The 16,848-nt window shown below is 41.1% G+C and overlaps 2 protein-coding genes across 4 annotated transcripts; both read left to right on the top strand.

The window, feature by feature from the left end:
* Window positions 1-208: 208 nt before the first annotated feature.
* Window positions 209-11,204, top strand: fhdc2 (FH2 domain containing 2). 2 transcript variants are annotated; one of them, XM_023959260.2, is made up of 12 exons: window positions 209-370; window positions 1,373-1,870; window positions 1,991-2,052; window positions 4,084-4,186; window positions 4,303-4,388; window positions 4,583-4,683; window positions 4,959-5,029; window positions 5,175-5,282; window positions 6,588-6,658; window positions 8,249-8,366; window positions 8,475-8,639; window positions 8,733-11,204. In XM_023959260.2, the coding sequence occupies exons 2-12, from the start codon at window positions 1,538-1,540 to the stop codon at window positions 10,521-10,523; spliced, it is 3,009 nt and encodes a 1,002-aa protein (XP_023815028.1). In that variant the 5' UTR covers window positions 209-370; window positions 1,373-1,537; the 3' UTR covers window positions 10,524-11,204. The 2 variants fall into 2 exon arrangements, with proteins under 2 accessions (XP_023815028.1, XP_011478604.2); XM_011480302.4 differs by having other exon boundaries at window positions 210-370; window positions 1,473-1,870.
* Window positions 11,205-13,082: 1,878 nt separating this feature from the next.
* Window positions 13,083-16,551, top strand: rhogd (ras homolog gene family, member Gd). 2 transcript variants are annotated; one of them, XM_004073356.5, is made up of 2 exons: window positions 13,083-13,220; window positions 13,847-16,551. In XM_004073356.5, exon 2 carries the CDS (start codon window positions 13,876-13,878, stop codon window positions 14,449-14,451), a length of 576 nt encoding a protein of 191 aa, XP_004073404.1. In that variant the 5' UTR covers window positions 13,083-13,220; window positions 13,847-13,875; the 3' UTR covers window positions 14,452-16,551. The 2 variants fall into 2 exon arrangements, with proteins under 2 accessions (XP_004073404.1, XP_004073405.1); XM_004073357.5 differs by having other exon boundaries at window positions 13,175-13,275.
* Window positions 16,552-16,848: the final 297 nt, after the last annotated feature.

Below are 16,848 nucleotides of genomic sequence, written 5' to 3'. Positions count from 1 at the left end.
TCTTCAGGAAAAAAAAACTAACAACAAGTAAATAAAAAAAAAAAGTCATGATTGTTGACTTTTTTTTCTGTCGTCATCAATCTCATACTTCAAAGTGTTCAACCTACTTGAAAATGACCCGAGATCGAGGAGTCTCACCTGACAGACTTCTATCCGCCCATGGGAAAACTGGGAGGATACAGCACCGGAGGCGCGCCTGCGCGTTCACGGGGAAGAGTGTGGAAGTTTCCCTGAGGTCCGACTGAAGTGGGACCAGGGACTCCGGCGAATGAAGCGCCACGGTCTGCCGGAATAAAGAAGACATAAACAGAAAACAAGTTTAAATTGATACCTGCATTTGGAGTCAGATCTTTGGACTAACAGAGAACTGGTAAGTTTAGAAACTGAACTGGAGTTTGACTCAAAGAAACGAAAATTATTTGATTTGTTTTTTATTTATTCGTTTAATGTTGGTTGTTTTTAATTTTAAAGAAACAGTTTCTACTTGTTTAAGTCGACAGTTCTATGCATTCTACTTTAAAACAGTAAGGATGTAAAAAAGACAAAAGATAAACTACAAAATACAACACTAGGTCTTATCAATTCTGAGGGAACACCTTGAAATGTTTTATTTGTTTTCTCGTAACTTCTCGAACTATTGATGAACTCTTGAGCAAATTTGCATGCCAAGACGCATTTTTAATACTTTTGCGCGAGATGATGGAGGCTGACGTGCGCGTTGCTTAGCGCAGCGCGCTCCCGCGGCTCTGCAGTTTTCTCTTTACGCAGTGATTCATGCAGACAACGCTCGAGAGCAAAAGATGACTCCCCACTTTTTTGTTGTTGTTTCCACCAAAGCAATGTCATAATTAAGCAGACTCTTAAAACCTCTGAATCATCACCAATCCGAGTTCTAAGCCTGCTTTAAACTTGCTACTGCAAGTGTGTTCAGCCACCTTTCAGTTGTTTACATGCCATGAAGTGGAAGATATATTCAAAGTCATGATTTAATAGGCTTCAGACCCTTAATTCCTCTGCTTTGTGGTTAACTATGCATCTTACCTTGCATGTGGGCTAAATATTTTGTAATTAGAAGGACAAAAACCTGGCGGAAGTTTGTGCTCATGCACTGAGGTGAAACCGAACAGGATGAGACAAGCTGTCCAAACAGCCCACATGCAGGGAGGACTAATCAGAAATGCACTGAACTTTGAATCATAGGTTAGATTTTTCATCCAGATGCACTTTGTTTGCTGAAGAGTTCCTTTAAATCAGAAGCGAGGCTAGCTGAGTCATCTGCCCCACCGCTTGGCATGCTCTGGCAAAACTCTGGCACATAATTTCCCGGACTAAAATATCCCTGATAAGATTTTGTTTTGGTTTTGTCATATAGACAGTAGGGGGGAATACTGGAAACTTTACCGGAGCTCTGTAATCTGTAAAACCACTACTAGACCTCCCCCGTGCCTCACCCAACTGTCTGCAACCATCAGGAGATCTACATGGACCTCAGCAGCCTGAGCACGCAGCTGGTCCTGACGCTGCTCAAGTGACCACCATGGATTCACATCAGGTGCTAGTCGCCCCTCCTCCACCCCCACCCCCACCGCCCCCTCCTCCCCCACCCCCTCCTGCATCTCTGAGCCGGGTGGACAGCGCTCGAAGTCGGCTGAAGAAGCTAAACTGGGAGCGCATCCCTAAGGAGAAGGTGGAGGGGAGGAAGAGCGTGTGGAATGGGGCAGTCCCTGGCGAAGATGAGTTCCTTATAGACCTCAGCTCTCTGGATGAACTTTTCGGTCAGAAGGAGAGCAAGCCAAGGGACAGAACCAGCACCCTGAGGCGGCGATCAGCGATGATGCGCTGTAGGTCCCCACAGGACCCTCCTATGCAGGTTATTCCCACACAAACCACAGTCTTCATTTTCTTTTTTCATGTCAGACTTTTTTTTTAATTCAATTTTTTTAAATTTAAATTTTTTTAAAATCTTCTTTTAAATTTCTCCTATTTACAGATTTCTCTGTTGGACTCCAAACGCAGTATGAACATCGGAATTTTTCTACGGCAGTTCAAAATGTAAGTTTCTCTTTCCTTTTTAAGTTAAACACTAGTTTTGACATGATTTTCTTTTAATTGTATTATACTTAAAATGGGCTGATGTCATCCGGTTAATTAACATTTTTTATAAGGCCTTGATTGAATCTATTATTAATATCTATTATTTTCCACATTTAGACTCTTTATTGACCTAAAGAAGCCATATGATGCTGTTTAAGGATCCTATAATCTTAAACCAGATTTTATTCTTGCACTACTTCTTAAAGCTCATACATTGTAAACTAAACCTCTTACTTGTAACCCAGCCTTAGCATGTTCAGGATCGGGTGGCGTCCTACTATTGTTGAGTAATATTCCCACAACCACACTTTCCACTCAGTATTGGCTGATTTTTAATTCTCTTACTGACAGATGCAGACTCACCTGTTTTATCAGCAGGTTCCTGGTATACATGGTATAATTTGAGTTTTGTAACAAATCCACAGACATGCTCATGAATTTCACTAAGTAAATAAAAAATCTACTTGGCTGCATTCTGTGCCCTCATCCATGTTTGTTTTGTTTGTGCGTATTATGTCCTGACTTCCGTGGTTCAGACATTTTTGTTAAGGAATGCAGCTATTTTTCCATAGCCCCACATGGAGAATGTGCAGATCGGTGCCATTTTTGTTTAGTTTTCTCTAATTGCTTTAAGCCATCTTGTCTTGTGTTCAAGTTGCGCCATCAGATTTAGTTTTTCTTTCACTGTTCATTTTCAGCTGTTTTTGTTTCAGTTAATTAGTCCTCAGTCTATGGTTTTCAATTAGTCACTTTCATCTGTTTTTAACCATCTTTTTGATCCCCCTTGTGTTAAGTTGATCACATTTTGGCGCCTCCGACACCACAACTCTTGATAGAAGGGGGTGGTGTTGCATTGTGAGGGAGGCTTCTGAGCAGCTGTGTTAAATTTTAAACAAGGGTGCTGAGGACGTGGCTCCAGTGGTGTGTTGACACCTGTTGATGCTACTTTAACCATGTAAAGCAACACTGTGTCAAGAGACACTCAACTGGTCACATTTAACTATCGCTAAAAGTTCATTTTGCTTGTGGGGTTCAAGATAAACATTCCACCAACTTTTAGAGGTTGTGACTTTTTTTTTTAACTTAAAAGAAAGTCATTGAATATTTGCTTGAAAATTTGTGAAGTTTTGAGATCTCAAGTGGCTACTTATCGTTACGCCTCAGTGATGCTGTCAAACTGAAGGTCGTTTCTTCTCTAAACTAGAGTTGTTGAGACATGCAGGGAGAGCTTTTGTATAAAAAAAATCCCCTTCTGTACACAAGCGTTTGTTTTCTTTGACACTTGTTTGTGCTCTGCCCTGAAAAGAAAACCCCACACACATCTACCGTTTTTTTTTTTTTAATGGGTGTAGTTTAAACCAAATCCAGTTCTGCGTTGCCATTGTCTGAATTGAGACTTAAGTTACGTCATGTTGCAGTCCTCATAAGCCTCTCTTTGTTTCGTTTTCAGTAGATTTGGTTGGGCAATTAGCAATGTTTGTGTTATGAAAGACAGTTCTGCAGAAAATCATTAGTTCGTGTGCGACTTGATGTCATTCCATCGGGTGTCAAATGATAAGATAATGATGGGATTGTTGAGCTGTTAATGATGGGAGATTGTTGGAGAAGAAAAGCTTCAGACTGTAATAAGCAGTCACCTGTTATGGGCCGTTGGATGATGAGCAGGGTATAATAGACAAAAAGCAGAATCTAAGAATGTGTGTCACTCAGGTGAAATAAAGCCAAAGGTTAAAAAGCCAGTCTGCTCAGTTTCTTATGTGATCCAAACAGAGTCCTTCAGATTGCTTCAAAGGACGTCTGTAGTTTGATCACTTTTAATGCTAGAGCCAAACTATCGGACAATTCCTTATTTGACATGTTGTGGTGGTATGAACTTGATAATCTGCTACATAACTGAGCCTGACTGTTAGCTTTTTTTTTTTTTTGTGGGTGCAAAACCTCACCCTGACATGGCTAACCCATGTTCTACCAAAACTTGTCTGTGTGCAGGCCTGCTAAAGAGATAGTTAAAGACATCAAGCAGGGTTCTGGAGACCACTACGGAGCTGAGAAGCTTACCGAGCTCTGCAAGCTGCTGCCTGACAGTGAGGAGGTAAAGGTCTTTATTAGCTGGAATCAAACAAGAAGCTCATCCTACGTCTCACCCTGCAGTTTTTCTTCGTCATTTTCTGTTTTTGAGTTGGATGATTATCATCTACTCTTTCTTAGGAGTCTCGGCTGAGGAGGTTCTGTGGGGAACGGAGCTTCCTCGGAGAGCCAGATCTTTTCATGCTGCTGTTAGTTGAGGTACCAAGGTAAGCTAGATGAAATGGCAAAAATATCACATTAGCTTGTTTTTTACTTTCTCTTACCTTTTCTTTCCCTCCTCGCTGCACCAGCACCCTTCCTTTGTGTGACAGTGTGTTTGTATAACGAATGGCGAGACCTTTTTAGTCGCTGTCATCGCTCAAATCTCCCTGTTATTCAATCCATCTGCCTCTCTCACCAGTTTTCGGCTTCGTCTCGACGCCATGATCCTGCGGCAGGAGTTTGACCCAGCTGTGACCTCTCTGTGTGTGGCAGCCAGATGTCTCAGGGAGGCGGCGAGAGGTAAAGTAACAGCGGGGAGTTGTTTGTACTCCACCACCATAAAGATCAGAGGCTGCATTGACCTGCTAAAAGGCTTGTGCTTGGCTTTGCTTGGTGATGTCAGGCTTTTGGATGAAACAGAGATAAGATTTTTGCATTTTTAGAATAATTTAATGATTTAAGAGAAAAGTGTTTCTTTCTTTTAAGTTTCTGACTCACTTTAAGTGTCAGCTGCATGGCAGACAAATGGTTAAGGCATTTAAAAATCCACATTCATGCTGTTTTTGTTACTTTAGAACTACTGAGCTGTCCCGAATTACACTCCATCCTCCGTTTGGTGCTGAAAGCCGGGAATTATATGAATGCTGTGAGTTTTATAAGTTAACTCTTTTATTCTCAGTCTTAAAAGGGGGTCACTTCACTCAAAATTGATGTTTTGTTTCTGTGACTTTTGCTTTGCTTTTAAATGGAGATTCATTGTTTGAGGCTGTCTTGTGTGTTTGGTTTCTCAGGGTGGATACGCTGGGAACGCTGCTGGTTTTCGAATTTCATCGCTTCTCAAACTGGCTGACACCAAAGCCAACAAGCCAGGCATGAATTTGCTGCATTTTGTTGCCATGGTAAGATCTTAAGTTTAGGTGTATAGTGTTCCCTCGTCAATTGCGGGGGATACAGTCTATAAATAACCCGTGACTTGAGCTCTCAATACACACTTTATACTCTTTTCTCAGACAGACATGAACATTTTCACACTTTTCTCTAATTTTAACTAAAAGTTTAAACCTTCGTAGAAGCCAAGCATTACAGAATGAAAACAAAAATTTTTGTAACTCTGGCAGGCTGAGTGCATTCTGTACGGAGACCAGGCACGGAGGAGAAATACTGGCAAGGTCAACAGCCAATCGGGAGGCAGAACACAGTCCGCTGTTAAAAAAATTTGCGCTGAAAAAAAAAGCGAAACAGCAAGCCGCGAAAGGAATTTAGCGCAGAACCACTGTATTTTTAAAAAAGCATACCATCAATTATTTGTACACTTAATCTGACAATTAACAGATTTTCTTGCCTCTAAAATGTTTTTCCGAATAGGACAATAATATAGTAATACGACGTGTAACAAGCCTTTGTACAGCAGTGGCAGGGATAGGCTCCAGCAACATCGTGATCCTAGAGATAACCTGAGATCAGAGTTCAGAAGATGGATGGATGTGGATGTGTATAGCAAAGTCTTTAAAGTTGTGGTTTATTTGTTTTTTGTAATTATAAAGAATAGAGAAGTTTTGGATTGAGCTGTTTTGAGGTTCATGGTGGCATTTTTTGTTGTTTGCATGCACAAAGAGAACAAGGTGTCACACTGACTGTAACGTGTTATTGACAGAACTCACAAACTTTTTTTTTTAGCAATACTGTAAATCAGGCTAAAGGGATGGATGTTGGGGCTTTAAGCTTGATGATTTTTGCCGAAATGGACCTACTTTTGGAATTTGATCTACTTGTTTGATGTGTACATTTTGATTTCTTTTCTAGCCAGTTCGTTTTATTAAAGTGAAGTAATCAAGTTTGAATGTAGCCTTAAAGAACTTGAAACTAAACTTTATGGCCATATAAGGTGACAGAAAATTCAATTAAATATTAATGGACTCAAGCAGCTGCTGATTGTCATAAAAGTTGGCTTTAAGCATTTTACGTTAGATATTTTTAAATTTACAGGCTTACATTTTACACCTAAACTCTACATCATTGAAATGCTGTCAGTGATCTTATCTATAAAAATGTTGTTACACAGCCATCTTAAGATATTTGGGGCAAATTAATAGAAGTTTTTGTGTGCAGAAATTGTTTTTTTTATGGTGTCACATTTGCCAAATGATGTGTTGCTTGATTCTTTGGAGACAATGGTCTGATAACCAATTGTTTTGTCTCCACAGGAAGCTGTGAAAAAAGACCAGAGTTTACTTTCATTTCCCAGCCAACTAGGACATGTCGGCTCTGCGTCCAGGTCAGTCCCTTCCCAATGATTCCGCCGTGCAAAAACAAATTCCATTGGAAAAACCACAATAATCCCTGAAAATGTATCAAAAATAGAAAGAGAATTTGCTATGTGGGTCTTAATACCACGCTAATTGCACTGCTGGAGTTTTTTTTCTCTTTTTTTTGTTGTAGTAATGGTTGCTTTTCTTATGGCTATGTCTCTATCTAACCCATGTAACTATAGTTTGACAAGAATCCCTGAAAGTCCCAGTCTAATCTTTTTTTTTAATCTGTTCCCAGTGATCTTTTTTTTTAATCTGTTCCCAGTGATCTTTTAATTGCAGAGATCCTGTTTTTAGCCAAAATTTTAAAAACGGTGTGGTGTTTAGGACATAGTTTCTGTAGAATGTCATTAGTTCATTGGAAATTCACCACTGAGATTTGGGCGGGTCTGTTGGTGAAAAGTAAACCCGTTTCCACTTCCCATCATCCATCTGTTGACATTCTCTCCTGCAAGCTTACAGCCCCTCACACCCAACCTAACATTACCGGTTGGAGGTGTAACGATTCTTTGTAACAAAGATTTGATTAATATCATAATTTGTGGGTGACGGTCCGATTCTTAGTTCAGGACATAATCTGCTACATAACTCGGTCCAGGACATCTTTAGCCAAAAATCAACCAGTCAGACCCAGAGATAAACACCTGGTACTGAACAGTGCAGGTGAAGTTTTCCAGATTCCTTGTATTTCTTGCAAGTTAATCAACTGTAAATAAAATATGTTTACAAACAAACAAGTAAACAAGAATTAATGGCAATTCGCTTTTACGTTTTAGTTTCGTAAGGTTTTTGTGGTTTTCTACATAAAAATAATACAACCAAAAGAACAATAGAACATTATTAGAACACTGTATGGTGACATGTCTTTGCAAAAGTCAGTGTTTCCTCACACTGGACTAGAATGATGGCTTGATCATTTCTTTCTGTCATCACATGTGTGTTGATCGCTGCGATGACACTTAATCATTTTTATGTTGCAGTAAAATAAACCTACCATGCCTCAATCTAAATGGTATTTCCAAAATTGATTTATTTCATTTTGAAATGATTTTATAGTGATATAGGTTGATTTGTTTCAATTTTATTAAAAACTTGCCTCAAATAGATTGATCTGGCTGGATCATAGAAATATAAAATGATTAATCAATTAATTGTTATACCCCATATTACACTGTATGAAAAAAATGGCAAGCAATATCAGAGCTATCTTGGGTAAAGCTTTGAGTCAGATGCTAGCTCAGACAAGGAAAATAAAGATGTACAAGTGGGTGTATCAGAATGGAGTGGAGCAGGGAGCTTGTGGCTTGTCCCAAGCTTTTTCCCACGACATTATTTTATCTGTTCGTAGTTCACAACAATTTGAATAAAAAAATACTCAGAGATGCAATATTAAGCTTTCTATACGTTCACCATCATCTGAAAAAGGCCTAAAAAACATGTTGAAAACAGCAAAAACACAATTTGCATCTGAGTGGATTTTTAACACTATGGATCAGCCTTCGATTCCGTTGATTTCACATCTGCTTCAGAAACATGTCTACTGTGTATGTCTACAGGTTAAGTGAGGAAGGTGTGCTGGACGACTTATCGAAGTTAAAGAGCAGGGTGGCCACTCTCAAGGAAAATGTACAAACTGAGGTGGAAATTCTGCAGCAGACCCAGTCTTTTCTGGAGGTATCAATCCTGGTGTTTGATGTTTTATCCTGTGAACAAAAGCACTGACATGCAGTATTTCACCAAGATTCATGAGGGGTAAATTACACCTTAACTTTTTCTGTTTAGATGGCAGAGGAGCGTCTGAGGGAGGCAGACGATGAGATAGAAGGTATGAGGATGTCAAGTCAAGCTCTGGTGGAGTTCTTCTGTGAGGACGACAGCACTTTCAAACTAGAGGAGACCTGCAAAGTCTTCCATTTGTTTTGTCATCGTTTCCAAAGAGCTGTCAAGGTCAGATTCTGGTTTCTATACTGAAATTATATTTGGTAAAGAAAATTCAGTACAAAATTACCCTTTATCCTGATTTTTTATTATGCTTAACAGGAAAATGAAGAACGGGAGCTGAAAGAGCAGAAACGTCTGGAACGTCAGCGAGAGATGTTGGAAAAGCGCCGTTCTCTGGCTGTGTGTACAGGACTCGACCTTAGCCTGAGTCTTGCCAGAGATCCCCCTCTCCAGGAGAACCAAGACGAGCTGGAGAAACTCCTTGAAAAGAATCTGAGCTACTCTTGGAGTCGGCGAAGTCTTAGAAGTTCAGATTCCCGCAGATACGCACACCACCTCCAAAGCCACCTCCACAATTCAGCGATGCTCAAGAGCTTCGCTGTGTTGGGGAGCAGCCCGTCTTCGAGCAGCTATCACTCCAACAGCTCCTCGGACCACGAGACCAGCGCTATACTCTGCAGCTCGCCAGAGACCGACGGCACCTGCTCCAGCGTCGAAGCAGATCCTGTTGTGGAAAAGGAGAGCAGAGAAACGAATCAACCTCACGTAGTAACATTTAGTCCTCCCAAACACAAAGGTGGCTTCACTGTGAAGCCGCATGGGCATGAGAGCATTTCTTATGTGCTGGAAGGCCAACATAAGACAATGGGACCTGAGAAAGATCAAAACTTTTCTGCTTTGAACAATTCCAGCACACACTCTTCTGTTTTAAACACGAACTTACCACCCCTGTGTGTTAAAAATCAGGCCTCTGCTTACAAGCAAAGATTTGAAACGGACACAAATTTTCCTGTTGAGGGTGAAAGCGAAGCTTCTTGTGTCAGCAATGCTGTGCAGCAGTCAAGTCAAGCAGGTGAAATGCCATCACAAAGTGACAACGAGACTTTGAAGCATCTGAGAGACGATCCCAAACCACAGTCATCTCTAGAAGAAGTACATACTCAACCACAGAAAACAGATGTTCGAGCAAATGTTCCTGATGCAGCTTTAACTACAGAAGTGGGTTTTACACCAGTGGAGGAGAACTGGATGCCCCCCAGTCTTCCTGATTTCAGTCAGCCACAGCCAGAGAAGGCTTTGGACTCATCACAGGCTGAGAAGGAGATGACAAAGTCTTACTCGCGTGTCGGTGAAACACTGGAGTGCCACGCTTTGGTGAAAGGCCTCCGATCCTATGAAGCGATGTCACCCCCGACCTCTCCTCTCCCACGCCCCACACCAAGCCTCTGCTCCAAGTGGAAGAAGGAGAGGGAGGTTGACCTCAGAGAAGGCACCACGCCAGGCTCACAAGCGTCAAAGGAGGAGACCAGAAGCATGAAGATCTCTTTCCGCAGTGGAATAGGGGTTAAGAGAGGTCTTGTGCCACGCACAGCCTCTTCCAATGGCTCGGCCTTTCCCACTCTGCGCTCCAAAACCGAGCCCTCTACAAGGCTGTCAATTCAACGCAGCACGTCGGTGCGATCACCCCCCACAGCTCGGCCAACTCTCCTTCAGGCAGAGGCGAGAAGAAGTAGCAGCACACGAGAGAGAGCAGGAAATGAATCACAGACTCCCAGCAGACCCCCTCTGAACCAAAAGGCTTCAGACAGAGCTGTGTCAGACCAGCAACCTCCTAGCAGCCAGCCCGCGTTCGTTAGAGGCGCTCCTGTGCGAGTGTCTAAACGTCTTGCTCCCAAGACAGAGACCCGAATTTCCTCCCAGCCTCGTACGCTCAACAGTCCTTCCTCAACCTCGGCGAAGACCATACGAACGACCGTCATTTCAGCTGCCCGCAATAAAACCAGCAAATCGACAAGCGTGTCTCCTACTGGCTCCAAGAACCCAACAACTACAGGGATACCCGGTCCTAAAATGTCTCGACCTGCTGCTGCTCAGCCCCTGTGGAGGTGATAAAAATTCTTCCTGGTGAAGTTTGCAAAGATTTCTGCTTAAATGGATTAGCAGTTTTCTACAGGCCTCATCTCTGCTTAAGTGAACCGTTTTTTGTTTTTTTTGTAGTTTTGAGTACTTGAGGTTTTTACATATCTTACGAAAAGCTGCACTGAAATCACTGGGAGTAATTAACATCAGCCTTATGTTTTACAATGTAGTGGAATCCTATACACTCTACCTCTCCCCCCCCCCCCCCCCCCCCCCACTTGTTTCTGTCCTTTTGCAGGCAACAGGGCAGCAAAAGATCTCTCACTGGAAAAGTTGAAATGTAGATGAGCTAAAATGCTTACTTCACGACTTTTAAATTCTACCACTCTTGAAAACCTGTTTAGTCTGGAAGAAAAGTCTTTTAGGAAGTATCTCAAATATTGCAAACACTGTGGCCTTTCCCTGGAGCGATCAGTGTTGTCAAATGAAACGCGGTACATTATTTAAGTCTTTGTTCTCTTGAGGGAAAGGCCTCATCTCAATGAAGCACTTTAAAAACTGAGAAAGTGGCCTTAGAATGACGGCCATTGTTGACTTTTTACAAACTTTGTTTTTTTATGAACATCTTTTAACTTTATTGAATAATATGATTTCACTGTATCATGTGGAGCTTTTGTAAATAAGACAGGAAGAATAAAGTTGGGAAAAGAAGTGTCACTTTGATTTCTTTATACATAAAATAACCATATTTATGTATATATATTTGTTTTTGTTTCATGCCAAAAAATTGCTTACAACAACATTGAAAGCTCAATGTCTCCAGTCCTGCCTACTTTTAGCACTCCTGTTTTACTCCTGCCAAACTCTGCTTTCACATCTCTTGACACAGTCACCCCGATCCTGTCAACAGCTGTTGCCATGGGAATGCTGCAGACGTCCTGGGGAATCTGTTGGCAGAATCGATGGGGTGGAGGGCGACTGTGGGTGTAAGGTCCCAGTGGGAAACCTCTCTTTATAGACCACAGTGACGCCAAGACCCCTTGGGAAAGGCAATAAACTGGTGCCTCTTTGTGTTCTTGTGTCTCCAGTTGTTGGTCAGTCGTGTCCTTTTAACCTACTGAAGTGTATAAAGGTGACATCATCAACAGATTGCCAATGGCGTCGGACAAAGACATTTTTGTAGAGTGGCTTTGAAAAGTTGTGTTATGGTGGATAAGAAACATTTGATCTTGAAAGACATAATAGTTGCAGATTGAGGTCCAAAAATAATGTTTACTCTTGCTTTGTTCATTTGTGTATGTAAGAACATTTAAGACCATTTGGATCTAGTTAAAGTTCAGAGATGAAGTCTTTAAAGTATATAACTGCATTTACTTGTATAGATTTAGAAAAGGGATTAAACACTGATAATGTCATGTTAAAAAAGGATGATGCCGTAAGTCATAATGATAGAAAATGTCATGTTTGACTTGGTTTTCTTGCACTTTTAATTCAAGTAAATCTGCTGCAGCAAGAGGATCTTATTTGACATAAAGTGTGTTTTATTTAGGAAGGACCCTTCATGTGCTGCTGTCAAAAGTAATATAAATTAAACTTATTATGTATAGAAAATTAAAACAAAGTTATAATTCAATAGTTGTAAATGTGTAATAGCCACATTTTATAAAAAAAATAGCCATTAAAAATGAATTGTAATTTTCTAAACAGTGAAGTGGGATTTTGTGGCACTAGAAGGGTTTTGGTTGGTAAGAAACTGTTAAGACACAAACACCTCTTTTAGAGTTAAAGGTTGCAGACCTGATTTAGATGACTGTTGAGGGGAAAGCAGAACTACATACATGTCTCTAAACTCTAAGCAGAAAGGCCACATATACCACAGCTGTAACATAGAATATTGTTTTGGTCCACTCAATTTGTTCATTCGGATTTTTGTTGGTTTTAAGGAAAATAATATTTTAAGGCAAAATAAATTGATAATAGTTCACTTTTTTAAATCAAATTATGTTGGTATTGGCTTGACCTTAGATTGGGATTGTATAAATCAAGACATGTAAGAATCAAAAACTGGTAAAAGTAAAAAAAGTCGCACATAAGACCGTTAAATTAAAATAAAAGTCACACATTGAAAGTGAAGAATTAACAAAAAAAAATGCACCTAAAGCTGTTTGTGACTGTAAAATTGATGGTAGATTTTCATTTCTGTTCATAATAAATCATGTATAGAAAAAAAAAACATTATTTAACTCTGTATGTACCAAATAATCCTGAAAAAATAATTGCTATAGTTTACATAACATCTTAGAAGCCTAAAGCCCCACTCCAATCATCTTTTGGTCTGTTGTGAAAGCATTCCCAGTGATCTTTTAAATACGATTATGCAGGTTTTTCATTGATTTTCATTGGAGTGAGTCTTTGATTCACGCCAGATTGTTTTTACGCAGTCTATTGCTGTTACGTGATTCTTCTACACCGTCAAAAAATAAAAAAATAAAATCAGACAAAAAATCATGACTAGAAGATAACCAAACAGACGAATAAATAAAATCTGATGGTGGAGGCAGAACAACTCCAGTACGCCCTCTAGTGTCAAGATAAAAAAGCACACGTTAAAAACTACATTTCCCACACTGAGGGACTCCCGCTCGCTTGTTTGACGTCACGGACAGCTCCCCGGATGCGGCTATGACTGAAAATACAAGGCAAAAAAAGAACGAAAGCTAAGTGGCGGTAAGTCACAAAGTCCTTCAGATATTGGTGTTACTGAAAGAGTTTTACATTTAAGGTATTTATATTGATAAATCATATTTTTTTGCATAATCGGCCTTGTGGTATTGAGCCGGAACAAGTTCTGTTAAGTTTGCGCTTCGTAAATTCATTTTCAACTTGTTTGCTAATTAGCTAGCGTCAGGCAACGAAACCGCTAGTTCCTTAGCTTAATGCTAGTCACGGGAGGAACACCTAGTTATTTTCTGTTTAACTTGAATCATTTAACGCAAGCATAGATTTCATTTAGCCTCATATTTTTGTTTATTTAGCAGCTGACTATAATTAACTTTTTAAGTGGCAATTCTTGAACAGTGAGTGAGGGTAGCATCGTAGGGGTAAATAGCGGTCCGCCGATTAGCTAGGACTTACGTTGCGGCAGCTAACTTTGACGCTAACTCACTTTAATTAGCACATATGTTCTAAATGTTGGTACGAATGTAAAAATTGGTATTTTACATTCTTAAAAAGTAAACTTGTCTCACCGAGAAATGCCACAATTTATATCATTTTCTAGAAGTCTTGGTATTTGGTCTGTTATTTTTGTTTCCACTACTTATATTGTATCCACCTCCTCCCGTTTTGTTTAGGTGCTGCAGCCCTAGTGGTCGTTGGCAGGATGCAGACCATTAAGTGTGTGGTTGTGGGTGACGGGGCAGTTGGTAAAACCTGCTTACTCATCTCTTACACAACCAATGCCTTCCCAGAAGAATACATTCCAACAGTGTTTGACAATTACAGCGCTCAGATGAGCGTAGACGGTCGCACCGTCAGCCTCAACCTATGGGACACGGCGGGGCAGGAGGAGTACGACCGGCTGCGCACTCTCTCCTATCCCCAGACCAACGTTTTTATCATTTGCTTCTCCATTAGCAGCCCATCCTCCCACGCTAATGTCCGGCACAAGTGGCACCCTGAGGTGTGCCACCACTGCCCCAATGTGCCTATACTGCTGGTGGGCACAAAGAAAGACCTTAGAAGTGATACGGAGACGGTTAAGAAGCTAAAGGAACAGAGTCTGGCCCCTACCACCCACCAGCAGGGCAATGCCCTAGCCAAGCAGATCGGAGCTGTAAAGTACATGGAGTGCTCTGCATTGCAGCAGGATGGCGTCAGGGAGGTGTTTGCCGAAGCCGTCAGGGCCGTTTTGTATCCTGCCACGAAAAAGAATCCCAAGAAGTGTGTGCTCTTGTAAGAACTGCTTCCCAGATGTGGACTATAGAGAAGAAGGATGAAGATCCACTCATGTAGAGGAGGGCTGAAGAGAAAAGGTTAAGCATTGGCTTGGCCCCATACCACTGTTAGTTTTTAGCTCCTTTCAACCCTACACGTCTGCTGCAGGATCTTCACCGCGTTGCCATCGTCGTCAAAACAACTTGCACGAGGACAACTAACCATATCTCTTCGATTTTTCCGCATTTTTAACATTTGATATTTACACAGTTCCAATTTTACACCTGCTCTTCATTCATAGCTCCTCTGCTTTGCCTTAATAAATGGTGTTCGCTGTTGCGACAAAGCCATAACATCCAGAACAGCCGACCCAGCTAGCTTCCCCGTCTGACTGGAGAGAGGAGATCTACCTTTGTTCAGGTGGAGAGCCAATGACTACCTCATATTCTCACCAAGATTGCATCTCATGACTCTCAAGCCAAATTTACACCAGGATGCCTCAGCATGCCAAGTTAAACATTGCCAAGTAGGTTTGGAAGATGGTAATAATTCCAAGGACGTTTGGTCCTGTGACAACGTGATGGCTCCAGGTTTTGATTCCCTTGCAGCGGTTCCAACGGTGGTGTGTTCAGTGATGTCTAAAAAGCCCCACTCATTTGCCCTCTTTGGAGGTTTTTGCGGCCTTCCCTAATTGTTTAATAGTTCTAAAGTGGCACAGGATTCCTCACACCCATAGTGTAGTGACACCAGACTGTAACACAACTCCTAGTGTCATCCTCTGGACTCAAACCGAGTGCCATTAGTAACACACCTAAAAATTTCTCTTTGAGGTAAAGTAAAGGAGGCTATTTAGTCTAAAAGTGAATTTACTCTGTAAATGATTTTTTTTAATCCTGAAATGTTTTAACTTACACTTGTAATGGCCAAAGTTGAATATATTTTTTGTAATAGTTTATCTGTAAAATGTATGTGTGCTGTCATTGATTATCACCTATGATGAACTAGAACTTCATGTTCCTATTGTCGGTTGTCTTAAGGTCCCCACAGACCTCTGCGGAATGGATTTGTAGTGCCTAATACAATAGTATGTTTTCAATATGTGTTTTTTTTTTTTGCTTTACTTTTCCGGTTAGCTGACTGTTGCTTCAAGTTTAGAACGCAGCGTCAAAGCAGCATTTTTAAGCACAAACTCGTGTAGAATTTGTTAGAAGCCTCTCATTGGTCTGGTGGATTATCGAAACCAAAGACCCACAAGTGCTCCTGTGTCAAACCCAAAGGTTTTCACCACTGTGCTTTAAGCACCGCGAAGAATTTTGAATTCAGATCCAACCAATCTATTTTTGTAATTTCTTATTTTGACACATTTCCTTCCAGTAAATGTTCTCAGCTCAAAGCCTTTTGTGTGTGTGTGTGTATGAAGCGCAGGTGCTAAACTGACATCTTGCCTGGCAAGTCTGTGTGCATTTGCAAAGCTCGCAGGCCCACGGCTCTTCACAGATTGTGGTTTACATGTCATGCTTTGCATTTTTGCAGCAAAGGCAAAGCACAAGTGCAACTCGCAGCAAAGCAAAAGGCCAGTGTTGGTTGTGCCTCGTCATTTCAGTTGTTTTTTGTGTGTAATGAACAGTTTCTTGCGCCTGACTACAGTTGCCGGCAATAATGACAGCAGTCTGTCCTGGTAATTTCTGCTGCACTCCCGTGTGTGGCGACTAAACCTGTGTTGTAGAAGCGCAGCAGAAGCACAAAGGTTGTGTCTCATAAATAAGCGGCGTAGCGAGGGGGGGAGGAGCTGCCAAAAGATGAGAGATTTTCCGGATGGGTGCACAGAGGGTCGAATGTATGTGCATGACATGGATAAAGTCCTGAAGTTCTCTTTCTTTTCTTTTCTTTTTCTGCCGTGTTCTGGTTTCACTCCCACAGTGCTGTTGAAGGGGGAACACACACCTGTGGGCTCTCAGCCTCCTGGAGCTGTATGCTACCATGTGCATGGTACTACGCTTTTACACTGGGAACTTGATATGTAGAAATCTGTAATTGTTTTATAAATAACAAAAAGCCTATTTGTATAAATGAACTAACAGATGATTTTAAATTATACCAAATAAAATGGTTCATTTGACTACTTCCTTGTTGCCTGGGAGCTGAAGTTATCGACTGCACGTCGTTTGTTCTGGGTTACTATTGTTTGCAGCTCAGGAAACCACACCAAGTTCCTTTAGCAGACTCTGAAAGCTTCCTTCAGTTACCACCACTGAACACTAGATGGACACAAACCTCTAGCTTAAAAGGATTCTCACAGATTTCTCCAAGCCTGTCATTTGCCATCTCCTTTCCTCTTTGCTTTTGGAGTTAATGGTCTTAACCCATCTGGCGTTCAGAGCCATCATTCAGCTAAGCAGATGCCAACAAGTTTCAGGAG

This window comes from Oryzias latipes, chromosome 10 (assembly GCF_053564925.1).
Source record: "Oryzias latipes strain Hd-rR chromosome 10, Olatipes_Hd-rR_3.1".
Taxonomy (NCBI): domain Eukaryota; kingdom Metazoa; phylum Chordata; class Actinopteri; order Beloniformes; family Adrianichthyidae; genus Oryzias; species Oryzias latipes.
The sequence above is the reverse complement of the archived record's forward strand: the minus strand, read 5'-3'. Positions and strand labels throughout refer to the sequence as shown.